Genomic DNA, 27,759 nt, shown 5'->3' on the forward strand with positions numbered 1-27,759 from the left:
GTATTCCAGGTGTCCCGTGGTCGTCCCCGGTATTCCAGGTGTCCCGCGGCCGTCCCCGGTATTCCAGGTGTCCCGCGGCCGTCCCCGGTATTCCAGGTGTCCCGCGGCCGTCCCCGGTATTCCAGGTGTCCCGCGGCCGTCCCCGGTATTCCAGGTGTCCCGCGGTCGTCCCCGGTATTCCAGGTGTCCCGCGGTCGTCCCCGATATTCCAGGTGTCCCGCGGCCGTCCCCTGTATTCCAGGTGTCCCGCGGCCGTGCCTCGCGCCCGCTGTACCTTCCTTGTGATCCGTGTCACGATTCACGGCCCCATCTTTATACCTCGGCGGTCTCTCTCTCCCTCTCTGTCTCTTTTGCTTTATATTCAGCAGCTGCCATTTGCTGACTGTTCCTGCCTTTTCGCGTGTCCCGCCTCGAAATGTGCATTTGTCGCCTTCTTTCCGAACACCGTCCCAGGTCGGGGGGAGGGGTGGGGCCGGGGGAGGGGGATGGGTGAGGGTGGGGGCGGGGGAGGGTGAGGGTGGGGTCTCTGCCTGCGCCGGCGCTAGTCCCGGCATCAGTCCATGTCGAGATTGCTGCTATGAGGGAGCATTTCAGATGTCCCGGGATTACACTAGATAGAGGAGCAGGAATGGGACACGGACATGGGCATGGATGACTTGACATGGATGACACACCAGCAAAGGTGAAGGAATATGACGTTTCCGGGTGAGGTGACTTTAATGGAGACACTGGAGACACATTTGGCACAAAGGGTGAGGATTGTTATTATTATTATTTTTTCAGTTTCACGATTATTCAGCCGATTGTCTCTTGGTCTTGGTCGCCATTCTTGGTCTTGGTCGCCATTCTTGGTCTTGGTCGCCATTCTTGGTCTTGGTCGCCATTCTTGGTCTTGGTCGCCATTCTTGGTCTTGGTCGCCATTCTTGGTCTTGGTCGCCATTCTTGGTCTTGGTCGCCATTCTTGGTCTTGGTCGCCATTCTTGCTCTTGGTCGCCAATGTTGGTCTTCGTCGCCATAATGAGCTGCCATGTTTCACGGAATCTACCTCTGTTCGTGGCAAGACCATCCATGATGGACCAACGGTCTCCATTTGATAACAAAGCAGATGAACCCGACGGATGCAATATTTTCAAACGTCCACGGACGTCAAATGTTGTTCACATTCTTTTTTAACGATGCTGTCCGACTTGAAGTGTTCATGGCACACGTGGTTACGTCATCAACCATCTATATCTACCTTGTATTGTTTTTTTGTTTGCTCGTTTTATTCCAGAGCCATTCGTTTTTTGCCATTTTATCTCTGACACATTTCAAACGCCCCCTCCTTGTGGCCCCTCGGCCTGCTTTTGCCGCAGGATGCTGGCTCTGGGCCGAGTAATGGAGGAGGGTGGGGCACGAGCTCCCCAAACCTGGCTCGAGTTGTTTACACGGTTCTGATCGGTCTGGAGAGAGTCGTTCCCCGAACCTGGCTCGGTTATTTACACGGTTCTGTTTACACGGTTCTGATCGGTATGGAGAGAGTCCCTCCCCGAACCTGGTTCGGTAGTATTTACACGGTTCTGATCAGTCTGGAGAGAGTCGTTCCCCGAACCTGGCTCGGTTATTTACACGGTTCTGATCAGTATGGAGAGAGTCGTTCCCCGAACCTGGCTCGGTTATTTACACGGTTCTGATCGGTATGGAGAGAGTCGTTCCCCGAACCTGGCTCGGTTATTTACACGGTTCTGATCAGTATGGAGAGAGTCCCTCCCCGAACCTGGCTCGGTTATTTACACGGTTCTGATCGGTATGGAGAGAGTCCCTCCCAGAACCTAGCTCGGTTATTTACACGGTTCTGATCGGTATGGAGAGAGTCCCTCCCCGAACCTGGCTCGGTTATTTACACGGTTCTGATCAGTATGGAGAGAGTCCCTCCCAGAACCTGGCTCGGTTATTTACACGGTTCTGATCAGTATGGAGAGAGTCCCTCCCCGAACCTGGCTCGGTATTTACACGGTTCTGATCGGTATGGAGAGAGTCCCTCCCAGAACCTGGCTCGGTTATTTACACGGTTCTGATCAGTATGGAGAGAGTCCCTCCCCGAACCTGGCTCGGTATTTACACGGTTCTGATCAGTATGGAGAGAGTCCCTCCCAGAACCTGGCTCGGTTATTTACACGGTTCTGATCAGTATGGAGAGAGTCCCTCCCAGAACCTGGCTCGGTTATTTACACGGTTCTGATCGGTATGGAGAGAGTCCCTCCCCGAACCTGGCTCGGTTATTTACACGGTTCTGATCAGTATGGAGAGAGTCCCTCCCCGAACCTGGCTCGGTATTTACACGGTTCTGATCAGTATGGAGAGAGTCCCTCCCAGAACCTGGCTCGGTTATTTACACGGTTCTGATCGGTATGGAGAGAGTCCCTCCCCGAACCTGGCTCGGTTATTTACACGGTTCTGATCAGTATGGAGAGAGTCCCTCCCCGAACCTGGCTCGGTATTTACACGGTTCTGATCAGTATGGAGAGAGTCCATCCCAGAACCTGGCTCGGTTATTTACACGGTTCTGATCGGTATGGAGAGAATCCCTCCCCGAACCTGGCTCGGTTATTTACACGGTTCTGATCAGTATGGAGAGAGTCCCTCCCAGAACCTGGCTCGGTTATTTACACGGTTCTGATCGGTATGGAGAGAGTCCCTCCCTGAACCTGGCTCGGTTATTTACACGGTTCTGATCGGTATGGAGAGAATCCCTCCCCGAACCTGGCTCGGTATTTACACGGTTCTGATCAGTATGGAGAGAGTCCCTCCCCGAACCTGGCTCGGTTATTTACACGGTTCTGATCAGTATGGAGAGAGTTCCTCCCGAGAACCTGGTCGGAGTTATTTACTCCTTTTTGAGTATGTGTAGGCGGCGTGCTCCTGGAACCTGCTCATATTTTGCTCTAGGTATTGGGTGGGTGGATGCGGCTAAGGTAATTTGAACGTTTCTGAGCAAGGTGACGTGGCGTGTGCTATCTTCAAGCTCGAGTTAACATCGCTTCAAGTAGGGCGGAGGGACCCACTTCCCAAACCAGACTCGCGTCACTTGTCCAGTTTGAAGGAGTGCAGTTTGGCGAGCTCCCCATCCCAACTGAGGTTGTTTTGTTGTTGTTGTTTTTGGGGGGTTTTGGAGGGTAGAGGGGGTTCGGTTCCGTGCAGGTTGTGCGCAGTGTGCTCCTCGAACCAGCGTCGGGTTATTTCCACGGTTCTGAGCGGGCTGGTGGGGTGCCGCTCCACCCGAGGCTGGCTCGGGTTATATTTACCATGCCAGCAATGTGGAGCGGCACCATCCATGAACCCGACTCGGTTAATCTCCACGTTTCCGAGTATTCCATTGGCAGTTTTTCATTGTGATCTCGCAGCAACCTTGGAGCAGAAAGTGATGAAAAGGACTCGTGGCATATGGAGCATTTGCTGTGTGGTGACTGGTTTCTCTGCAAATCAAAAACAGGACTCAAGGGGCTTCTTGTTGGAGAGGGATCATGCCAAGATTCCAAATTGGATCCTGCTCGTTTTGCTGCCCTCCAAGTGATCGTAAAAGAATACAATTCCACCAGTTCGACTGCATCTCGTGTCGGAAACCATTGATCTCGTCTCGTGTTCAACCGTCCATCGGTTCTCGTTGAGGTTTGGAATGTGCGGCTCCTCGCGTACAGAGCAAAAGACGTTCGAGATGTCGTCGAAGCAATGGTAGAAAGCGCAGGTACGTGGAAACGGCACAGGAAAATCATGTGAGCCTAAATCGGCAAATCACCATGGTAGCCAGGCCCTCGGCTGCCAAACCCTCCCCGTTTTACTCCCTCCACTCGACCTTCATTTTGGAATGATTTGCATTTCCGTTAATTTTTCATCCCATTTCACCGGATCGTCCCCTGTTTGGGTTCCACGTTTGCCATTTTGTTCCGATATAGATGTCCTGTGTCTGCAGACAAGCGGTGCGGTCTGGGTGTTGTTTCGACACCATGCGTGTTTGGAAATCTTCATTTTGGCTGCAGTCACCGCAACAGACGGAACTTGGTGTCAAACTGTGCATTGCCGAAACCGAATAAGGTACAACAAGAAACTTTGGGTGGTTCTCCAGAGGCACCATGTCACGTGCAGCATCTCGTGTCGCTTGCCCAGTTTGAAGGAGTGCAGCTTGGCGAGCTCCCCATCCCAACATCATTCCTTGTGAAGCGCCCGTTTACCATACAGAACGAGGAAACGATGAGCATGTCATGGCAGACTTGGAAGTTTTCCTGCAATTTGTGAGGGCAATGAACTAGTTGAGCTGAAATAGTAGCTCCTCACCACATACAAGGCTTTCATCCGCAGCTCAATGGAATACTGTTCCCCCCTCTGGGCTGGTGCTCCTGCCTCACACCTTGCTCGGCTTCACGCTGTTGAGGCCAAAGCTTTCAGAATCATTGGAATCTCCTGCGATGTAGTCAACGCCGAGGGCCTTTCACTCACTCACCGCAGGCAGGTTGGTGGTCTTTCTGTCTTCTACCGACTCCTCTCCGGCCTTGCTCCCCCAGCTCTCTCTGTGCTCTGTCCCCCCAATATTCCTTCAGGTCGCACAAGATCTGCCTGCAACCCTCTTCTGGTTAAACTGCCAAAGTCTAGGCTCTCTGCTCACCTTCACTCTTTCATTCCCCTTTTCTCCCGCCTCTGGAACAAACTCCCCCACTCCCTTCAATCCCACTCCTCCCTCCAGGTCTTTAAAACAGCTGTTCACCACCATCTCTTATCTTCCCCCATCGAAAACCTTGATCTTTTCTACCCCCGGTAATTCACCCCAGAGTCCTTGCAGTGTTCATATGTTTTAATCCTCTCCCACCTCCCCCCAAGTCCTCCCGATGTCCCTGCTCTCAAATGTTGTGTTTGTGTCCTTCCCCCTCTTCCCCCTCTCTTTTGTGTCCTTCCCCCTCTCTCCCCATCTTGTCTGCCGCTCCCCTTGTTTTTTGTGTTTTGTGTGTCGGTTTGTCTTTTTGTGTGATTAATGTTAGCTCTTTCACGAGCCTCGATCTTGTATACAAAAAAAAAAAAAAAAAATAGTTGTCTCAGGTTGTTTAAGGATCCACTATTGATCCGGGTTACTCATGCAAGGCACATGTGCGGATAAGAGGAAACTCCGTTTGTGGGCTCAGGATGGTGGTACCTATGGAAGAGATGTAATATTGATATTGAAGAGTACCTGCATGATTACTGGTGTCTGAACGGAGAGCTCTTTTTACTAAAATATATTGAAGGTGTGCTGAACGCGCATGGCTTCATGAAAATCCCAGTGTAAACAATATTGGTGAGGAGAGTATTCTTTATTTCCAAATGTGCAAGAAAGGGAAAGTCAGATGGTCAAGAGTATGAGGGAGGAGTGTGAATGGAGAGCAGATTCAGCATGGGCTCCGCGACAGCTGGACAGATTGCCAACATGGGTGATGCAAGGTATCGGATTCCTGTGGGTTCAGGGATATATTTAGCCAGGAGAGGATCATGAAGTCTTCTGGCGTTTCTCTCGAAGCTTCTGGAAAAGCACACGCAGCGTGGTTGAGGCATTTCCCATGAACAGCAGCAGGTAAGTGAAGGATTGTACAGGCACCTGTCAGGGAGTGAGGACATGAGTTTAAGTTAAGATGTTAAAATAGAATATCCTTTGCCTCTTCCATTCAGATATTCAACACATGTAATGGCTCCCATCGGGCAGCCATTAAAGAAAAGTGCACAAAAGGAATGTTTTCATTGCTTGAATCTTCAACAGTACATTCCATTCTATCATCTGTAACCACAACTTTGTTTCAACATCCCAAGCATGTACCTGCACTGAGGAAGCAATGTGGCGGTGGGTCCAAAAAAAAACCAGGTGCTGAACCATCGGGAAGAAGCCATTGCCCTCCGTACGTGGTGCAGTGCTGCCTGATACGCTCCTCTCTCTTATGGCATTCATGCCAACCTGCACAACCTCACCTCTCTCTAATGGCATTCATGCCAACCTGCACAAGCTCTCCTCTCTCTAATGGCATTCATGCCAACCTGCACAAGCTCTCCTCTCTCTAATGGCATTCATGCCGACCTGCACAACCTCACCTCTCTCTAATGGCATTCATGCCAACCTGCACAAGCTCTCCTCTCTCTAATGGCATTCATGCCGACCTGCACAAGCTCTCCTCTCTCAAATGGCATTCATGCCAACCTGCACAACCTCACCTCTCTCTAATGGCATTCATGCCGACCTGCACAAGCTCTCCTCTCTCTAATGGCATTCATGCCGACCTGCACAAGCTCTCCTCTCTCTAATGGCATTCATGCCAACATGCACAACCTCACCTCTCTCTAATGGCATTCATGCCAACCTGCACAAGCTCTCCTCTCTCTAATGGCATTCATGCCGACCTGCACAAGCTCTCCTCTCTCAAATGGCATTCATGCCGACCTGCACAACCTCACCTCTCTCTAATGGCATTCATGCCGACCTGCACAAGCTCTCCTCTCTCTAATGGCATTCATGCCGACCTGCACAAGCTCTCCTCTCTCAAATGGCATTCATGCCAACCTGCACAACCTCACCTCTCTCTAATGGCATTCATGCCAACCTGCACAAGCTCTCCTCTCTCTAATGGCATTCATGCCGACCTGCACAACCTCACCTCTCTCTAATGGCATTCATGCCAACCTGCACAAGCTCTCCTCTCTCTAATGGCATTCATGCCGACCTGCACAAGCTCTCCTCTCTCTAATGGCATTCATGCCGACCTGCACAAGCTCTCCTCTCTCTAATGGCATTCATGCCAACCTGCACAAGCTCTCCTCTCTCTAATGGCATTCATGCCAACCTGCACAAGCTCTCCTCTCTCTAATGGCATTCATGCCGACCTGCACAAGCTCTCCTCTCTCTAATGGCATTCATGCCAACCTGCACAAGCTCTCCTCTCTCTAATGGCATTCATGCCAACCTGCACAAGCTCACCTCTCTCTAATGGCATTCATGCCAACCTGCACAAGCTCTCCTCTCTCTAATGGCATTCATGCCGACCTGCACAAGCTCTCCTCTCTCTAATGGCATTCATGCCAACCTGCTCAAGCTCTCCTCTCTCTAATGGCATTCATGCCAACCTGCACAAGCTCTCCTCTCTCTAATGGCATTCATGCCAACCTGCACAAGCTCTCCTCTCTCTAATGGCATTCATGCCAACCTGCACAAGCTCTCCTCTCTCTAATGGCATTCATGCCAACCTGCACAAGCTCTCCTCTCTCAAATGGCATTCATGCCGACCTGCACAAGCTCTCCTCTCTCTAATGGCATTCATGCCAACCTGCACAAGCTCTCCTCTCTCTAATGGCATTCATGCCAACCTACACAAGCTCTCCTCTCTCAAATGGCATTCATGCCAACCTGCACAAGCTCTCCTCTCTCTAATGGCATTCATGCCGACCTGCACAAGCTCTCCTCTCTCTAATGGCATTCATGCCAACCTGCACAAGCTCTCCTCTCTCTAATGGCATTCATGCCAACCTGCACAAGCTCTCCTCTCTCTAATGGCATTCATGCCAACCTGCACAAGCTCTCCTCTCTCTAATGGCATTCATGCCAACCTGCACAAGCTCTCCTCTCTCTAATGGCATTCATGCCAACCTGCACAAGCTCTCCTCTCTCTAATGGCATTCATGCCAACCTGCACAAGCTCTCCTCTCTCTAATGGCATTCATGCCAACCTGCACAAGCTCTCCTCTCTCTAATGGCATTCATGCCGACCTGCACAAGCTCTCCTCTCTCTAATGGCATTCATGCCAACCTGCACAAGCTCTCCTCTCTCTAATGGCATTCATGCCAACCTGCACAAGCTCTCCTCTCTCTAATGGCATTCATGCCAACCTGCACAAGCTCTCCTCTCTCTAATGGCATTCATGCCAACCTACACAAGCTCTCCTCTCTCAAATGGCATTCATGCCAACCTGCACAAGCTCTCCTCTCTCTAATGGCATTCATGCCGACCTGCACAAGCTCTCCTCTCTCTAATGGCATTCATGCCAACCTGCACAAGCTCTCCTCTCTCTAATGGCATTCATGCCAACCTGCACAAGCTCTCCTCTCTCTAATGGCATTCATGCCAACCTGCACAAGCTCTCCTCTCTCTAATGGCATTCATGCCAACCTGCACAAGCTCTCCTCTCTCTAATGGCATTCATGCCAACCTGCACAAGCTCTCCTCTCTCTAATGGCATTCATGCCAACCTGCACAAGCTCTCCTCTCTCTAATGGCATTCATGCCAACCTGCACAAGCTCTCCTCTCTCTAATGGCATTCATGCCGACCTGCACAAGCTCTCCTCTCTCTAATGGCATTCATGCCAACCTGCACAAGCTCTCCTCTCTCTAATGGCATTCATGCCAACCTGCACAAGCTCTCCTCTCTCTAATGGCATTCATGCCAACCTGCACAAGCTCTCCTCTCTCTAATGGCATTCATGCCAACCTGCACAAGCTCTCCTCTCTCTAATGGCATTCATGCCAACCTGCACAAGCTCTCCTCTCTCTAATGGCATTCATGCCAACCTGCACAAGCTCTCCTCTCTCTAATGGCATTCATGCCAACCTGCACAAGCTCTCCTCTCTCTAATGGCATTCATGCCAACCTGCACAAGCTCTCCTCTCTCTAATGGCATTCATGCCAACCTGCACAAGCTCTCCTCTCTCTAATGGCATTCATGCCAACCTGCACAAGGTCTCCTCTCTCTAATGGCATTCATGCCAACCTGCACAAGCTCTCCTCTCTCTAATGGCATTCATGCCAACCTGCACAAGCTCTCCTCTCTCTAATGGCATTCATGCCAACCTGCACAAGCTCTCCTCTCTCTAATGGCATTCATGCCAACCTGCACAAGCTCTCCTCTCTAATGGCATTCATGCCAACCTGCACAAGCTCTCCTCTCTCTAATGGCATTCATGCCAACCTGCACAAGCTCTCCTCTCTCTAATGGCATTCATGCCAACCTGCACAAGCTCTCCTCTCTCTAATGGCATTCATGCCAACCTGCACAAGCTCTCCTCTCTCAAATGGCATTCATGCCAACCTGCACAAGCTCTCCTCTCTCTAATGGCATTCATGCCAACCTGCACAAGCTCTCCTCTCTCTAATGGCATTCATGCCGACCTGCACAAGCTCTCCTCTCTCTAATGGCATTCATGCCAACCTGCACAAGCTCTCCTCTCTCTAATGGCATTCATGCCGACCTGCACAAGCTCTCCACTCTCTAATGGCATTCATGCCAACCTGCACAAGCTCTCCTCTCTCTAATGGCATTCATGCCAACCTGCACAAGCTCTCCTCTCTCTAATGGCATTCATGCCGACCTGCACAAGCTCTCCACTCTCTAATGGCATTCATGCCAACCTGCACAAGCTCTCCTCTCTCTAATGGCATTCATGCCAACCTGCACAAGCTCTCCTCTCTCTAATGGCATTCATGCCGACCTGCACAAGCTCTCCACTCTCTAATGGCATTCATGCCAACCTGCACAAGCTCTCCTCTCTCTAATGGCATTCATGCCAACCTGCACAAGCTCTCCTCTCTCTAATGGCATTCATGCCGACCTGCACAAGCTCTCCACTCTCTAATGGCATTCATGCCAACCTGCACAAGCTCTCCTCTCTCTAATGGCATTCATGCCAACCTGCACAAGCTCTCCTCTCTCTAATGGCATTCATGCCAACCTGCACAAGCTCTCCTCTCTCTAATGGCATTCATGCCGACCTGCACAAGCTCTCCACTCTCTAATGGCATTCATGCCGACCTGCACAAGCTCTCCTCTCTCTAATGGCATTCATGCCAACCTGCACAAGCTCTCCTCTCTCTAATGGCATTCATGCCAACCTGCACAAGCTCTCCTCTCTCTAATGGCATTCATGCCGACCTGCACAAGCTCTCCACTCTCTAATGGCATTCATGCCAACCTGCACAAGCTCTCCTCTCTCTAATGGCATTCATGCCAACCTGCACAAGCTCTCCTCTCTCTAATGGCATTCATGCCAACCTGCACAAGCTCTCCTCTCTCTAATGGCATTCATGCCAACCTGCACAAGCTCTCCTCTCTCTAATGGCATTCATGCCAACCTGCACAAGCTCTCCTCTCTCTAATGGCATTCATGCCAACCTGCACAAGCTCTCCTCTCTCTAATGGCATTCATGCCAACCTGCACAAGCTCTCCACTCGAATGCATTCTTTCTCACGTTCATTTGTTCATTCCACTCTGCAGTTGCCAAGACGAGGGAACATTCCTGTTCTTATTGATTAGTTCCCTTATAAGGAGGAGACCATTAAGCCCATCAAGCTTACTCAATGGTTGTCAACTTATGGTTGTTTGTTGATGCTCTGCCCTCTAAATGCTAAGCGTTGAGCAAGGAAGAAGCCCAAGGAAGAAGCCCGCACCATCTTTTAAGTCTTTGTTGTGATTGAGCCACGATTCGCACCGCCGAGCTCCCAGAATCAGGGCAAACCTAACCACGACACCACCGAGTCTGTCGCAGGCCTCAAACATGCCTCCGCCTACACCGTCTAAGTCGCCGGAGGCATTGTTTTTGGGTTATCCGGCTGTCTGTCCGTCCGTCATAGGTTTCCGTTATCGCGATAACTCGAACGGCTGAAGGGGATCCAAGTCAAACTTGGTGCAGGTGTGTATAATGAGGTAAAGATAAACCGATTAGATTTTGGGGGTCAAAGGTCAGAGGTCATGTCTGGCAAAAATGTGATAGTTGAGAACAGCTGAAGAGATTTAAATGAAACTTGGTACATGTATAATGATGTAATAATGTAGGCGGAGGCATGTCGGTCGATGTCTGACATCTAAAAGTGTCGTTCTGCGGTTGTTGTTTTTTTCCTTCCTGCTGTGCATCACCATCGATGTTGTGTTGTGAGAATTACACTGCCTACTCTGATGGTATTCCCTGTAGCCAAAACGGGAAACTGTTACCTGTTACCTGTTGGCCTCTTTGCAGCAATAAATGGTCCTCTTTGTGAAAGCAAAAAATGTTTTTATCCTTTTGCCAAGTATTCCACAACCCTGATCACCTCCCTTTCTTTGTTGGTGGACACACCTTTCCCAGGGAACGTCAGCATAAGCCTACCTTCTCGGACGTCCACCAAATACCTTGTTTTTGTTGCTTCCTTTACACCGCATGAAGCATGGTTGACTGTTTGCAAACACCATGCCCGGCATGGTTGTTTACTGCTGTATGATTATGAGGCACATTTCATTCTCTCGCGAATGATCCAACATTCGTGTCCCTCTTGGTTAGTTCATGTCTCGTTTCTTATTGACATGTCCCAAAGGCCCTCCATTGGTTGTTTTGGCCATTTGGGTGGTTATCCACCGTGACGCATGATGTTATACCTCCGTTTACAAGCCAAAGTCTATCTCTAAACACATGAGTTGATCAATGTAACAAATCCTGTGGCCTAATAATTGGTGTCTGCTCTGACAATGGAAGGTCGGACCACCAACCATTGAGCAAGCTTTGATGTGCCCAACGACCTCCTCCTGCGTTGAGGTTCCTTGTGAGGGAACGCTCGGAGTTGTTGCAGGACTACCGTATACGGCCCTCACTCCAAGGATATTTTGAGATGGTACTTCATCTACAATGTAAAGTGTAATCATTTGGCCAAAATGAAGTATAAAAGGAATGGAGCACCTTCAGTTTCTCACGATCAAATAACAATGAAGGAAATGAATTGATAACAAACAATGTAAAAGGACAAAAACAAATGTCAGAACAATGAGCATGGCGCCCCAGGCTGTATGAATTCATTTTGACTCTGGGATCGAGTTACTGTTGTGAAAGCACAACTTGTACCTTACACACAAACAACGCTGCTCATGTACTGTAAAACAAACCAGCATGTCCATTCACTCCCATGTTGTACATTTGATGTTGAAGCTATCTCTTCCCCCGCACTCCCCAAGTATTGGTGTAATGTTACATTTTAATCGGTTTTCATGTGGCTCCTGCAACACATTGCATGCTGGGGCAGCCCCATCGCATTGCCATGTCATGTGAGCTACTTTTGGTGAAGTCGTTAGAACAGGAATATTTAGGCTGCGACAAACGTTTGAAAAGGCTTTTTTTCAAGTTTTGTTCACTACCTCCGAGGTATTGTAAAATTATCGCGTCAAAAGATGTATTAATAGATCACAATATCAAATATACTTGTTACTTATGTCAAAATTGCACATTTGTTTAGAAATAATGAAAACAAACAAAAAAAAAAACAACGATATGACAGAAAAAGGCTTTTTTTCAAGTTTTGTTCACTACCTCCGAGGTATTGTAAAATTATCGCGTCAAAAGATGTATTAATAGATCACAATATCAAATATACTTGTTACTTATGTCAAAATTGCACATTTGTTTAGAAATAATGAAAACAAACAAAAAAAAAAACAACGATATGACAGAAAAAGGCTTTTTTTCAAGTTTTGTTCACTACCTCCGAGGTATTGTAAAATTATCGCGTCAAAAGATGTATTAATAGATCACAATATCAAATATACTTGTTACTTATGTCAAAATTGCACATTTGTTTAGAAATAATGAAAAAAAAAACAAGGATATGACAGAAAAAGGCTTTTTTTCAAGTTTTGTTCACTACCTCCGAGGTATTGTAAAATTATCGCGTCAAAAGATGTATTAATAGATCACAATATCAAATATACTTGTTATTTATGTCAAAATTGCACATTTGTTTAGAAATAATGAAAAAAAACAAGAAAAAAAACAACGATATGACAGAAAAAGGCTTTTTTTCAAGTTTTGTTCACTACCTCCGAGGTATTGTAAAATTATCGCGTCAAAAGATGTATTAATAGATCACAATATCAAATATACTTGTTATTCATGTCAAAATTGCACATTTGTTTAGAAATAATGAAAAAAAACAAGGATATGACAGAAAAAGGCTTTTTTTCAAGTTTTGTTCACTACCTCCGAGGTATTGTAAAATTATCGCGTCAAAAGATGTATTAATAGATCACAATATCAAATATACTTGTTACTTATGTCAAAATTGCACATTTGTTTAGAAATAATGGAAAAAAAACAAAAAAAAAACAAGGATATGACAGAAAAAGGCTTTTTTTCAAGTTTTGTTCACTACCTCCGAGGTATTGTAAAATTATCGCGTCAAAAGATGTATTAATAGATCACAATATCAAATATACTTGTTACTTATGTCAAAATTGCACATTTGTTTAGAAATAATGAAAACAAACAAGGATATGACAGAAAAAGGCTTTTTTCAAGTTTTGTTCACTACCTCCGAGGTATTGTAAAATTATCGCGTCAAAAGATGTATTAATAGATGACAATATCAAATATACTTGTTATTCATGTCAAAATTGCACATTTGTTTAGAAATAATGAAAAAAAACAAGGATATGACAGAAAAAGGCTTTTTTCAAGTTTTGTTCACTACCTCCGAGGTATTGTAAAATTATCGCGTCAAAAGATGTATTAATAGATCACAATATCAAATATACTTGTTACTTATGTCAAAATTGCACATTTGTTTAGAAATAATGAAAACAAACAAGGATATGACAGAAAAAGGCTTTTTTCAAGTTTTGTTCACTACCTCCGAGGTATTGTAAAATTATCGCGTCAAAAGATGTATTAATAGATCACAATATCAAATATACTTGTTACTTATGTCAAAATTGCACATTTGTTTAGAAATAATGGGAAAAAACAAAAAAAAAACGATATGACAGAAAAAGGCTTTTTTTGAAGTTTTGTTCACTACTTACGAGGTATTGTAAAATTATCGCGTCAAAAGATGTATTAATAGATCACAATATCAAATATACTTGTTATTTTTGTCAAAATTGCACATTTGTTTAGAAATAATGAAAAAAAAAAACAAAAAAAAACAACGATATGACAGAAAAAGGCTTTTTTTCAAGTTTTGTTCACTACCTCCGAGGTATTGTAAAATTATCGCGTCAAAAGATGTATTAATAGATCACAATATCAAATATACTTGTTATTCATGTCAAAATTGCACATTTGTTTAGAAATAATGAAAAAAAACAACGATATGACAGAAAAAGGCTTTTTTTCAAGTTTTGTTCACTACCTCCGAGGTATTGTAAAATTATCGCGTCAAAAGATGTATTAATAAATCACAATATCAAATATACTTGTTACTTATGTGAAAATTGCACATTTGTTTAGAAATAATGAAAAAAAAAACAACGATATGACAGAAAAAGGCTTTTTTTCAAGTTTTGTTCACTACCTCCGAGGTATTGTAAAATTATCGCGTCAAAAGATGTATTAACAAGTGAATCCTCTTGGATTGCGCTGAGGTTCGGGCATGGAATTTCGAGCCTCGATCTTGTATACAAAAATAATAATAATAATAATAAGAACCTTGGGCCGAATCTCGCGCTTCACCAGTGCGCGTGCGCGAATTTACGTCACGTCGGCAGCGAGAAGGGGTTCCCCAACACGAACCAATCAGGAATTGCCACGTCACACTTATATGATCTCAGAATTCCTGTGACAGGAATTCGCGTTACACTGGCTGGAAGTCATTCGCTAGAGGCGCTTCCTCAGCGCTAATAATGAAAAAAAAAACAACGATATGACAGAAAAAGGCTTTTTTTCAAGTTTTGTTCACTACCTCCGAGGTATTGTAAAATTATCGCGTCAAAAGATGTATTAATAGATGACAATATCAAATATACTTGTTACTTATGTCAAAATTGCACATTTGTTTAGAAATAATGGAAAAAAAACAAAAAAAAAACAAGGATATGACAGAAAAAGGCTTTTTTTCAAGTTTTGTTCACTACCTCCGAGGTATTGTAAAATTATCGCGTCAAAAGATGTATTAATAGATCACAATATCAAATATACTTGTTATTCATGTCAAAATTGCACATTTGTTTAGAAATAATGAAAAAAAACAAGGATATGACAGAAAAAGGCTTTTTTCAAGTTTTGTTCACTACCTCCGAGGTATTGTAAAATTATCGCGTCAAAAGATGTATTAATAGATCACAATATCAAATATACTTGTTACTTATGTCAAAATTGCACATTTGTTTAGAAATAATGGGAAAAAACAAAAAAAAACCGATATGACAGAAAAAGGCTTTTTTTGAAGTTTTGTTCACTACTTCCGAGGTATTGTAAAATTATCGCGTCAAAAGATGTATTAATAGATCACAATATCAAATATACTTGTTATTTATGTCAAAATTGCACATTTGTTTAGAAATAATGAAAAAAAACAACGATATGACAGAAAAAGGCTTTTTTTGAAGTTTTGTTCACTACTTCCGAGGTATTGTAAAATTATCGCGTCAAAAGATGTATTAATAGATGACAATATCAAATATACTTGTTACTTATGTCAAAATTGCACATTTGTTTAGAAATAATGGGAAAAAACAAAAAAAAACCGATATGACAGAAAAAGGCTTTTTTTGAAGTTTTGTTCACTACTTCCGAGGTATTGTAAAATTATCGCGTCAAAAGATGTATTAATAGATCACAATATCAAATATACTTGTTATTTTTGTCAAAATTGCACATTTGTTTAGAAATAATGAAAAAAAACAACGATATGACAGAAAAAGGCTTTTTTCAAGTTTTGTTCACTACCTCCGAGGTATTGTAAAATTATCGCGTCAAAACATGTATTAATAGATGACAATATCAAATATACTTGTTATCTATGTCAAAATTGCACATTTGTTTAGAAATAATGAAAAAAAAAACAAAAAAAAAAACAACGATATGACAGAAAAAGGCTTTTTTTCAAGTTTTGTTCACTACCTCCGAGGTATTGTAAAATTATCGCGTCAAAAGATGTATTAATAGATCACAATATCAAATATACTTGTTACTTATGTCAAAATTGCACATTTGTTTAGAAATAATGAAAAAAAAAACAACGATATGACAGAAAAAGGCTTTTTTTCAAGTTTTGTTCACTACCTCCGAGGTATTGTAAAATTATCGCGTCAAAAGATGTATTAACAAGTGAATCCTCTTGGATTGCGCTGAGGTTCGGGCATGGAATTTCGAGCCTCGATCATGGTTCGAGCCTCGATCTTGTATACAAAAATAATAATAATAATAATAAGAACCTTGGGCCGAATCTCGCGCTTCACCAGTGCGCGTGCGCGAATTTACGTCACGTCGCCAGCGAGAAGGGGTTCCCCAACACGAACCAATCAGGAACTGCCACGTCACACTTATATGATCTCAGAATTCCTGTGACTGGAATTCGCGTTACACTGGCTGGAAGTCATTCGCTAGAGGCGCTTCCTCAGCGCTAATAATGAAAAAAAAAAAAACGATATGACAGAAAAAGGCTTTTTTTCAAGTTTTGTTCACTACCTCCGAGGTATTGTAAAATTATCGCGTCAAAAGATGTATTAATAGATCACAATATCAAATATACTTGTTACTTATGTCAAAATTGCACATTTGTTTAGAAATAATGAAAAAAAACAACGATATGACAGAAAAAGGCTTTTTTTCAAGTTTTGTTCACTACCTCCGAGGTATTGTAAAATTATCGCGTCAAAAGATGTATTAATAGATGACAATATCAAATATACTTGTTATTTATATCAAAATTGCACATTTGTTTAGAAATAATGGAAAAAAACAAAAAAAAATTGGGCAAGATGAAGCTAACTCCAAGGGCCTCTCACTCACTCACCGCAGGCAGGTTTGTGGTCTTTCCGTCTTCTACCGACTCCTCTCCGGCCTTGCCCCCCCAGCTCTCTCTGGGCTCTGTCCCGCAAATATTCCTACAGGTCGCACAAGATCTGCCTGCAACCCTCTTATGGTCAAACTGCCAAAATCAAGACTCTCTGCTCACCTTCACTCCTTCATTCCTCTTTTCTCCCGCATCTGGAACAAACTCCCTCACTCTCTTCAATCCCACTCCACCCTCCAGGTCTTTAAAACAGCTGTTCACCACCATCTCTTATCTTCCCCCATCCAAAACCTTGATCTTTTCTACCCCCGCTAATTTTTTTTTTTTTTTTTTTTTTTTGTTTTTTGTATACAAGGTCGAGGCTCGTGAAAGAGCGAACATTAATCACACAGAAAGACAAACCGACACAAAAAACATATAACATAGGGAGCGGTAGACAAGATGGGGAGAGAGGGGGAAGGACACAAACACAACATTTGAGAGCAGGGACCGAGAGACATGGAGACATCGAGAGATCTGAGAGAGGGCGAGGGCTTTGGGGGGGGGGGGCGTGGGAAGGGGGCGGTGGGAGAGGTATAAAACATATGGACACTGCCAGGACTTCCAGGAAAGAAGTTGGAATTTCAAACAAGGTGGATCTGGGGTGAATTAGCGGGGGTAGAAAAGATCAAGGTTTTGGATGGGGGAAGATAAGAGATGGTGGTGAACAGCTGTTTTAAAGACCTGGAGGGAGGAGTGGGATTGAAGGGAGTGAGGGAGTTTGTTCCACAGGCGGGAGAAAAGAGGAATGAAGGAGTGAAGGTGAGCAGAGAGCCGAGATTTCGGCAGTTTAACCATCAGAGGGTTGCTGGCAGATCTTGTGCGACCTGTAGGAATATTTGGGGGACAGAGCACAGAGAGAGCTGGGGGTGCAAGGCCGGAGAGGAGTCGGTAGAAGACAGAAAGACCACCTACCTGCCTGCGGTGAGTGAGTGAAAGGCCCTCAGAGATAGCTTCATCGCGGGAGATTCCAATAATTCTGAAAGCTTTGGTTTCAACAGCGTGAAGCCGAGCTAGGTGTGAGGCAGGAGCACCGGCCCATAGGGGAGAACAGTATTCCATTGGGCTGCGGATGAAAGCCTTGTATGTGGTGAGGAGCTCAGGTGTGCCGAGGAAGGACTTCGCACGACGGAGGATGCCCAGTCGGCGACTGGCTTTGGAGGCCAGCTTGGAAATGTGGTTTTCCCAAGAAAGATCATGGCAGATAGTGAGACCCAAAATCTTGAGCGACAGAACTTCTTGGAGAGGATTGTTGAGAAAGTAGATGGGAGGGTTGTCCAGTCGATCTTTTCGGAGAGACATAGTAAGAGTGTGAGATTTGTCAGGATTGAAAGACATGTTCCACTTGTTTGACCAGTCTGTGATTTTGTCCAGGTCTTCAGAGAGTGAGGAGGCAGCAGACTGCCGATCTGAGGGAAGAGGAATGGAGCGGCAGAGAGTGGAGTCATCAGCAAAGAGATAGAGAGGATTTTCGAGAGAGTCAGAGAGATCATTGATGAAGACCAGAAAAAGCACGGGGCCCAGAACACTGCCTTGGGGAACTCCAGCCTGAACAGGAAGAGGAGATGAGAGAAACCCATTCAGGGCCACACGTTGACAACGACTAGAGAGGAAGTCCGCCAGCCATGCGTGGAGATTTCCATGGATACCAAAGGAGGAGAGTTTGGTGAGCAGAGCGGGGTGCCAGACCGTGTCGAAGGCACGTGATATGTCGAGGGAGACAGCTCTAATTTCCTGTTTGGCATTGAGGACCTCCATCCATTGTTGAGACAGCAGAAGCAGCATGTCCAGAGTAGAGTGACCTGGTCTGAAACCAAATTGATGATCAGAGATCAAGCCATTGGAGAAGAGGAAAGATTTCATATCCGAAGCAATGATGGATTCCATGACTTTGCTGATAATTGGGAGAAGGCTGATTGGTCTGTAGTTGCTAGGATCTGTTTTTGCACCTTTTTTGTGCAAAGCGGTGATGTTGGCTGATTTCCAAGCAGATGGCAGTTGACCTTGAGCAAAAGAGAGGGTGAAGAGAACAGAGAGAGGGTGAGATAGAGCAGCAGAGCAGGATTTTAGGACCCGTGGGCTGATGCCGTCGGGTCCAGTTGCAGAATCAGAGTCGAGGGTTGACAGAAACTTTTCCACCTTGTCGGGAGGAAAGGACACGGAGTCCAGGAGCAGCAGGGTACGACTGGGTATGGTGGGTACAGAGAGGGATGGGTTTGGGACACAAGATTTAGAGGCAAACACAGAGTTGAGGCATTCAGCTTTTTCACGTGCGGAGTCAGCTGTGTAGCCCAATTTCACCCCAATTCCACTTTTTTGAAATACCAACTTCTGTCCTGGAAGTCCTTGGTGTCCTTGTGTTTTATACTTCTCCCCCTCCCCCCCCCCCCCCTTCCCACGCCTCCTCCCCCCAAGCCCTCTCCCTTCCACACATCTCCCTGCTCTCAAATGTTGTGTTTGTGTGCTTCCCCTTCTCTCCCCATCTTGTTTTCCGCTCCCTCTTTTTATATATTTTGTTTGTCTGGTTGATTTGTTTGTGAAGTAAATGTTAGCTCTTTCACGAGCCTCGATTCAGTATACAAAAAAAAACAAAAAACGATATGACAGAAAAAGGCTTTTTTTCAAGTTTTGTTCACTACCTCCGAGGTATTGTAAAATTATCGCGTCAAAAGATGTATTAATAGATCACAATATCAAATATACTTGTTATTTATGTCAAAATTGCACATTTGTTTAGAAATAATGAAAACAAACAAAAAAAAAAACAAGGATATGACAGAAAAAGGCTTTTTTCAAGTTTTGTTCACTACCTCCGAGGTATTGTAAAATTATCGCGTCAAAAGATGTATTAATAGATCACAATATCAAATATACTTGTTACTTATGTCAAAATTGCACATTTGTTTAGAAATAATGGAAAAAAAACAAAAAAAAAACAAGGATATGACAGAAAAAGGCTTTTTTTCAAATTTTGTTCACTACCTCCGAGGTATTGTAAAATTATTGCGTCAAAAGATGTATTAATAGATCACAATATCAAATGTACTTGTTACTTATGTCAAAATTGCACATTTGTTTAGAAATAATGAAAAAAAAAAAAACCATATGACAGAAAAGGCTTTTTTTGAAGTTTTGTTCACTACTTCCGAGGTATTGTAAAATTATCGCGTCAAAAGATGTATTAATAGATCACAATATCAAATGTACTTGTTACTTATGTCAAAATTGCACATTTGTTTAGAAATAATGAAAAAAAAAAAAACCATATGACAGAAAAGGCTTTTTTTGAAGTTTTGTTCACTACCTCCGAGGTATTGTAAAATTATCGCGTCAAAAGATGTATTAATAGATCACAATATCAAATATACTTGTTATTTTTGTCAAAATTGCACATTTGTTTAGAAATAATGAAAAAAAACAACGATATGACAGAAAAAGGCTTTTTTCAAGTTTTGTTCACTACCTCCGAGGTATTGTAAAATTATCGCGTCAAAAGATGTATTAATAGATGACAATATCAAATATACTTGTTACTTATGTCAAAATTGCACATTTGTTTAGAAATAATGAAAAAAAAAAACAAAAAAAAACAACGATATGACAGAAAAGGGCTTTTTTTCAAGTTTTGTTCACTACCTCCGAGGTATTGTAAAATTATCGCGTCAAAAGATGTATTAATAGATCACAATATCAAATATACTTGTTACTTATGTCAAAATTGCACATTTGTTTAGAAATAATGAAAAAAACAAAAAAAAATTGGGCAAGATGAAGCTAAATCCAAGGGCCTCTCACTCACTCACCGCAGGCAGGTTTGTGGTCTTTCCGTCTTCTACCGACTCCTCTCCGGCCTTGCCCCCCCAGCTCTCTCTGGGCTCTGTCCCGCAAATATTCCTACAGGTCGCACAAGATCTGCCTGCAACCCTCTTATGGTCAAACTGCCAAAATCAAGACTCTCTGCTCACCTTCACTCCTTCATTCCTCTTTTCTCCCGCATCTGGAACAAACTCCCTCACTCTCTTCAATCCCACTCCACCCTCCAGGTCTTTAAAACAGCTGTTCACCACCATCTCTTATCTTCCCCCATCCAAAACCTTGATCTTTTCTACCCCCGCTAATTTCACCCCAATTCCACTTTTTTGAAATACCAACTTCTGTCCTGGAAGTCCTTGGTGTCCTTGTGTTTTATATTTCTCGCTCCCCCCCCCCCCCCCTTCCCACGCCTCCTCCCCCCAAGCCCTCTCCCTTCCACACATCTCCCTGCTCTCAAATGTTGTGTTTGTGTGCTTCCCCTTCTCTCCCCATCTTGTTTTCCGCTCCCTATTTTTATATATTTTGTTTGTCTGGTTGATTTGTTTGTGAAGTAAATGTTAGCTCTTTCACGAGCCTCGATTCAGTATACAAAAAAAAACGAAAAACGATATGACAGAAAAATGCTTTTTTTCAAGTTTTGTTCACTACCTCTGAGGTATTGTAAAATTATCGCGTCAAAAGATGTATTAATAGATCACAATATCAAATATACTTGTTATTCATGTCAAAATTGCACATTTGTTTAGAAATAATGAAAAAAAACAACAAAAGAACAACGATATGACAGAAAAAGGCTTTTTGTTTTTTGTCTTTTCCAAGGCATCCTCGATTGGGCAAGAAAAGCATTGCATGAAAACACTCCATTTTACAAACCCCATGTTGCATGCAACATTCCATGTTGTGAACTCCACATTGCATGCAACTTGACGCAAACTCCACTTTTTTTTTTTTCATACAGTTCGCTGCTCTTCACATTGGTTTACGCCTACTGACTCCAAAGGTAGACGCCCAAGGCAAAAGCAAATGGTAAAACCAACACTAGACATTCGCAGCTCTTATTTGTAAACAATCAATGCAATAAAAACTCCGAAGCAACTAGAACGGCACTTGGTAGAGAGCACACCTCCGCCAGACGAAACAGTTTGTTTTGTATCCCACTGATGGGCCGGATCTGGATTCGGACCTGAACCAAAATCTAATCGGTTTGTTCTTATCACCAAATAAACTCGTCCACCAAGTTTAGTCATAACTCGTCCATAACTTTTTAAATATCATGTTATATATCGCTTTTCGCCCGATCTCTCAATAATGGTGAAGAATCACTTAAAAACTAAATAATCCTAGTATCCGAATCCATATGCAGATCTTCACCAAAATCTAATCATTTTGTCCTTGTCACATACACTACCACTCTGCCAAATTTCGTCTGAATCCGTCTACAACTTTTTGAGATATCTTGTTCACAAATAAACAAACAGGGGTGAAAAGATAACCTCAATGCATCTTCCTTCAGTGGCGGAGGTAACAAGCAACACCTGTCAGTCATCTGCTCCAATACTTATGCTTATCTAAAATGGGGACACTTAACATTAAAAAGTGCTATTGTTCCACAACGGTAAAACATGTATACATAGAAATACTGAGAAATAAAATGGGAAAATTAGAAATGGGATAGCTCAGATGGCAGAGCACTGGTACAGTTCACCAGAGGACCTGGGTTTGATTCCTGGTCTCGGCGTGTAATTTTCCCACATATGTCAATTAATCAGAAATAAAAGTGGACCTTCTGTAATCTTGCCTCGTATTCATCTTTTGATCTCCAATCCAAATTTCTTGAGTATATAGGAATAATAACAAATTTTATTGCAATATATGAACCTGGTGTTGGCTTAATAGTTAGGGTGCTGGCCAGAGGCTGCATACGAAACAACAACAACATTGAAACATATTGTTACGTTTGTGGGGGGTAGGCAATGAAATACCTTGACCAGGTAGAAGTGTATAGATTACCATCCTTCGAATGTCGTGTAAGAACACCTCAGTGTAAATAAATCGGCTCAGTGTGTCCGGTAAGATTGTATATTTGTCTCCATGCGAGGGGTGGAGCTATGCTAATTAGTTAGGGTATAAGGGTAGATTCCCTGTTTTTTTTTTGTTTGTTTGTTTTTGTTTTTTGTATACAAGATTGAGGCTTGTGTAAGAGCTAAAAGTAGAGGGTACACTCATTGCCTCTGTAGGGTTTTCCCTTTGTTCCTTATGACACTTGCAACACCAGCCATGCACTCCGCACCTATACTAAGTACACTAAATAAAGTCACCGGATCATGACATTCGAACACGACCACTGACGCCACCAGCCGAGTCACCACAAGGGCCGGCAAGAAGGGCCGTGAGGCCCCACCCCGAGAGGTGATGATTGGTCATGGCCGTGGAACGATGTAGTGGCACTCGCTGATTGGAGCGCACGCAGACGTCATCAGAGAACGTTCGAGACCGAGGAGTAAAAAGGACATGTCCCGCCATTTCCCCTCTCTTGGTTCGGATATTCATTACAAGCGGATGCATCTCTCTCTCCCTGTGCTCTCGACAGAGAGGGCTGCATGGAAAGCGGACGCGTTTTTTTCTCTCTCTCGGTCCGTGGCTGGCATAGCGTGCAGGCGCACGATTCTCTCTGGGTGCTGGGTTTTCATTACGAGCGGATGCATTGTGCTCTCTTCTCTCTTCTGGTTCAGACATTCATCGCGTGCGGTCGCAGTTCGTGCTCGCTCTTAGTTCGTGGCTGGCATCGCGAGCATTCACAGTTTGTCTCTCTCTTGGCAGTGGCATTCGCGCGCTCGCTCTGTTCCTGGCTGCGTGGAGGGGCGGACGCATCTTTTCTCGGATCCCGGTGGTGCTGCCTTCGTGACGGCTGTGTGCCGTGCCGTGTCTACCGGAGAGACCTCGGTGCTTTGTGGAGCGTAGGATGAGGAAGGAGCGAGGAGCTGTTCGCTTCACGGCTGCGGCTGGTGGGGAACGCAACTTTGCGCCAAGCCGTTTTCCTGCGCAAGGACTTGTGGACCCATTCGAGGGCCGACAGGGCTCGAGGGCTGCGCAAAGCTGAGTACTAAGCTGCCAAACGCACCACATTAATTTTTACTTTCGTTATTTTATTTATCCCTGTGTCTGTTTCCTGTGTCCATGTAGAGACATCTCAATTTAGGAATCTTAGTTTACCGTACATTTTTGTTCCCTGGCATTTATTTTTATTAAACCTATTACTTGTTGAGATCGGTAATCTGGTGGTGAAAGAAGGCCGCATTCCAGTGGATTGGCAACTGCGTACCCTCGTCCCTCTATACAAGGGGAAAGGTGAACCTCTGGACTGTGGCTCGTATCGAGCGATAAAGTTATTGGAGCATTGAATGAAGGTATTGGAAAGGGTGTTGGAGAGGAGGACAAGGAAGAAAGTGCAGATCGACGAAATGCAGTTTGGATTTATGCTAGGAAGAGGAACGACAGACGCGCTTTCTATTGTAAGGCAGTTGCAGGAGAAGTACATGGAGATGAGGAAGAAGTTGTTTCTTGGGTTTGTTGATCTGGAGAAAGCATTCGATGGGGTTCCATGCGAAGTCGTGACATGGGCATTGAGGAAGTTAGGAGTGGAGGAATGGTTGATCAGAGTAGTGATGGCAATGTATGAAAGAGCGCACACAGCTGTAAGGATGAAGGACGGGAACAGTGGTGAGTTTGAGGTGAAGGTGGGAGTGCATCAGGGGTCGGTACTAAGTCCACTACTATTTGTAGCTGTGATGGAGGTGCTGGCTCAGAACGTGAAGGAGGGTTTACCGTGGGAGTTGTTGTATGCAGATGATCTTGTGTTGATGGCAGAAAGTATGGATGGACTGAAGGAGAAGATGAACAAATGGAAGGAATGTATGGAGACAAAAGGTCTGAAGGTGAATATCAGAAAGACGAAGGTGATGGCAAGTGGTAAAGCATGTGGTGAGGTGGAAAGAACTGGGAAGTGGCCATGTGCTGTGTGCAGGAAGGGTGTCGGAGTGAACTCCATTCAATGTACAATGTGTGCTGAGTGGGTTCATCAAAAATGTCGTGGTCTGAGAGGGTCATTAACCAGTGTGACAGATACCTTCAAGTGTAAGGTGTGCACAGAGGGCGCTGCAGATGGAGGAAATGTTGAGTTTGATCTTGGAGACGGCGTGAAGCTGAAAGGTGTGAAAACATTTTGTTACCTCGGAGACATGCTGAATGGAGAAGGTGGATCAGACTCGGCAACAGTTGCTGGAGTGAGATGTGCATGGAAGAAGTTTCGGGAACTGAGTGGCGTGCTGACAAGGAGGGGAGTGTCATTGAAGTTGAAGGGAAAGGTGGATGCGTCATGTGTGAGAAGTGTTATGATTTATGGGAGCGAGACATGGGTGATGAACGTAGAGCAGCAACGATGGTTGGAAAGGGTGGAAATGCGAATGGTTCGGTGGATGTGCAGAGTATCGTTGAGAGAGAGGAAGACAAATGATGAATTGCGAAAGATGATGGGAACGGAGCCTGTGATGGATGCTGTGAAGAGAAACAGTTTGAGATGCTTTGGTCATGTGTTGAGGAATGATGAAAGTGACTGTTTGAGAAGAGTGATGGAAATGATTGTAGAAGGAAGTAGAGGACGGGGAAGACCGAGAAAGACTTGGCTAAAGGTGGTGGAAGAAGAAATGCGGGCAAGGGGGTTAACAAGGGGAGTTGCAGAAAATAGGGCAAAACGGAGAAGATTGTCATGGGCACCGCAAGGCTAACCCCCGCTCTAGCAGGGAAAATGGCCTTAAAATGCCTGTTGTTGTTGTTGTTGTATTACTTGTTGAATTTTAATCTCTCGTTTGTCTTGTTTAATTGTCGTGGGTTTGAGGACGCCAAGTGAAACCCATGCAGGTAAGCCTCGTCACCCTCCACCCTTGTGCGTGTTGAAGAGATAACACCGCCATAGTTTGGGTACGCCTCGGAGTTCAAGCTCGATTGGTCATCCGTCATGCAGGGGTGTTAATCCCCCAGACACGACAATATGAATAGGAATAAACATTTGAAGCAAGTCAATTGCACATGTTATGTAACAAAATATTGTTCATTGTTAACATTTAATTACCAACTGGTGTTGTGACACTGAAAATGCTGGTTTTGATTTTGTGATAAAGGTAGGTAAATATGATATTAAAGCGCGATGCTGCGCACGCTAATTCTTACGCAAAGAGCAAGCAGACAACGCGGTTCATAAAAGAGTCTTTATTCAAAGTACTCAAACTGCAGCACTAAGCTGCTCAGGGCTGCGCGCTCCGCGTATATCGTGAGGCCACGCCTCTCTCCCTGGCGTGGCCCATCCCCACTTGGTGTGCGGGGTGATGTCACCACGTCAGTGCTTTCGTGTCCGCCACACGCGCCCCCCCAGAATCCCCGCGCACCTGAAGGGTCAGTTTGCGGGGCAAACGGATGACCCGGCCGAAGCGCCCCCTGGCGACTGGCGGCGTCTGGGATGCAGGGATGCCATCTGGGATGCCTCCGGCAGCAGGACCGGGGGGCGGCGGGGCTGGGTGGTGCCGGGGGTCCGCCCGCAGGGGGGCGGCCCCGACGCGGGGGTCGGGCCACTGGCGGTGGATGGTCCACGTCGAGGTGGGCCGGCTTGAGGCGGTCTACAGAAACGCGGTCAGGAGTACCGCCGATGTCCAGGGTGAAGTGCTTTGCCCCGGTCTCCAGCACGCGGAAAGGCCCGTCGTACGGGGGCCGCAGTGGTGTCCGGTGGGCATCGTGGCGGACAAAGACGTACTCCGCCGTGCGAAGCTCCGGGGCGACGTGCGTCGGTGGGTGCCCGTGGCATGCCGTTGGCACCGGGGCGAACCTCTGGGCGGTCTCTTGCAGAGCGGAGCGCTGCTGTGCCGCGGACCATGGTGCCGTGGAGTCGGGGAGGAACTCGCCCGGCACCCGCAGCGGTTGCCCGAAGACCAACTCCGCCGCGGATGCGCGCAGGTCCTCCTTGGGCGCCGTCCGGAGGCCCAGCAGGACCCAGGGGAGCCTGTCGACCCAGCCGCCGTCGCGGAGGGTGGCCCGGAGCGCGGCCTTCAATGAGCGGTGAAATCGCTCACACAGGCCGTTAGCCTGGGGGTGGTATGCCATGGTTCGGTGCAGCCGGACCCCGAGCCCCTGCGCGACCGCCCCCCAGAGCTCCGAGGTGAACTGGGGGCCGCGGTCGGACGAGATGTCTGAGGGGGCGCCGAACCGGGCGACCCAGGTGGCGATGAAAGCCTGCGCGACATCCGCCGCCATCGTCGACGCCAAGGGCACGGCCTCCGGCCACCGGGTGGTGCGGTCCACCATGGTGAGGACATGGGTGAAACCCCGCGAGGGGGGCAGAGGTCCCACCAGGTCCACGTGGACGTGGTCAAACCGGCGTTCCGGCACCGTGCACGGGGCCAACGGGGCCTGGGTGTGCCGGTGCACCTTGGCGCGCTGGCACGCGAGGCACGTCCTGGCCCAGCCGTGGACGGCCTTCCGTAGGCCATGCCAGACGAACTTGTCGGCGATCAACCTTTGGGAGGCCCTCGCGCCCGGGGTGGGACAGGCCGTGGATGGCGTCAAACACCTGGCGCTGCCAGCCCGCGGGCACGATGGGGCGAGGACGCCCGAGGGAGACGTCGCACAAGAGGGCCGCGCCTGCGCCGTCGAACGGCACCTCGGTGACACGGAGGCCCGTGACAGCGGTCCGCAAGGCCTGGACGTCGGGGTCAGCGGCCTGGTCTGCTGCCATCCGGGCATAGTCGATGCCGAGGTGGACTGCGTGGGCGACGGCCCGGGAAAGGCAATCCGCCACTGGGTTGTCCTTCCCCGCGACGTGCCGGATGTCCGTCGTGTACTCGGACACGGCCGAGAGGTGACGCTGCTGCCGGGCCGACCACGGCTCGGTGACATTGCGCATCGCGAAGATCAGCGGCTTGTGGTCGACGAAGGCCGTGAACGCACGGCCCTCGAGCAGATGGCGGAAGTGCCTGACCGCCAAGTGAAGCCCGAGCAACTCGCGGTCGAAGGTACTGTAACGGCGTTCGGGCGGGCGAAGCTGCCGGCTAAAGAACGCCAGCGGTTGCCAAGCTCCACGCACCCATTGCTCATGCACCGCGCCCACCGCGTAGTCCGAGGCGTCGGTGGTGA

At 46.2% G+C, this 27,759-nt stretch overlaps 1 protein-coding gene and 2 long non-coding RNA genes across 4 annotated transcripts in view; 1 reads left to right on the plus strand and 2 right to left on the minus strand.

Moving 5' to 3' along the window:
• Positions 1–668: 668 nt before the first annotated feature.
• LOC137429545 (uncharacterized) lies at positions 669–23,845 on the plus strand. Its single transcript, XR_013623756.1, has 2 exons — positions 669–752; positions 23,401–23,845. It is a non-coding gene; the product is annotated as an uncharacterized LOC137429545 (long non-coding RNA).
• Positions 5,301–27,759, minus strand: part of LOC137429547 (transmembrane protein 120A-A-like) — a 184,594-nt gene continuing 162,135 nt past the window's right edge. Inside the window, exon 12 of one of the 2 annotated variants that reach the window (XM_078779564.1) lies at positions 5,301–5,525. In XM_078779564.1, coding sequence (XP_078635690.1) covers positions 5,493–5,525 — 33 coding nt within the window. In that variant the 3' untranslated portion in view covers positions 5,301–5,492. Of the gene's footprint in view, positions 5,601–27,759 lie in introns of both variants that reach the window. The other variant, XM_078779563.1, reaches the window with a different exon arrangement.
• On the minus strand, positions 9,669–16,037 carry LOC144892557 (uncharacterized). Its single transcript, XR_013623755.1, has 3 exons — positions 14,674–16,037; positions 9,790–14,286; positions 9,669–9,749 (listed from the first exon to the last, which is right to left on the minus strand). It is a non-coding gene; the product is annotated as an uncharacterized LOC144892557 (long non-coding RNA).

This window comes from Myxine glutinosa, chromosome 6 (assembly GCF_964187855.1).
Source record: "Myxine glutinosa chromosome 6, kmMyxGlut1.1, whole genome shotgun sequence".
Taxonomy (NCBI): domain Eukaryota; kingdom Metazoa; phylum Chordata; class Myxini; order Myxiniformes; family Myxinidae; genus Myxine; species Myxine glutinosa.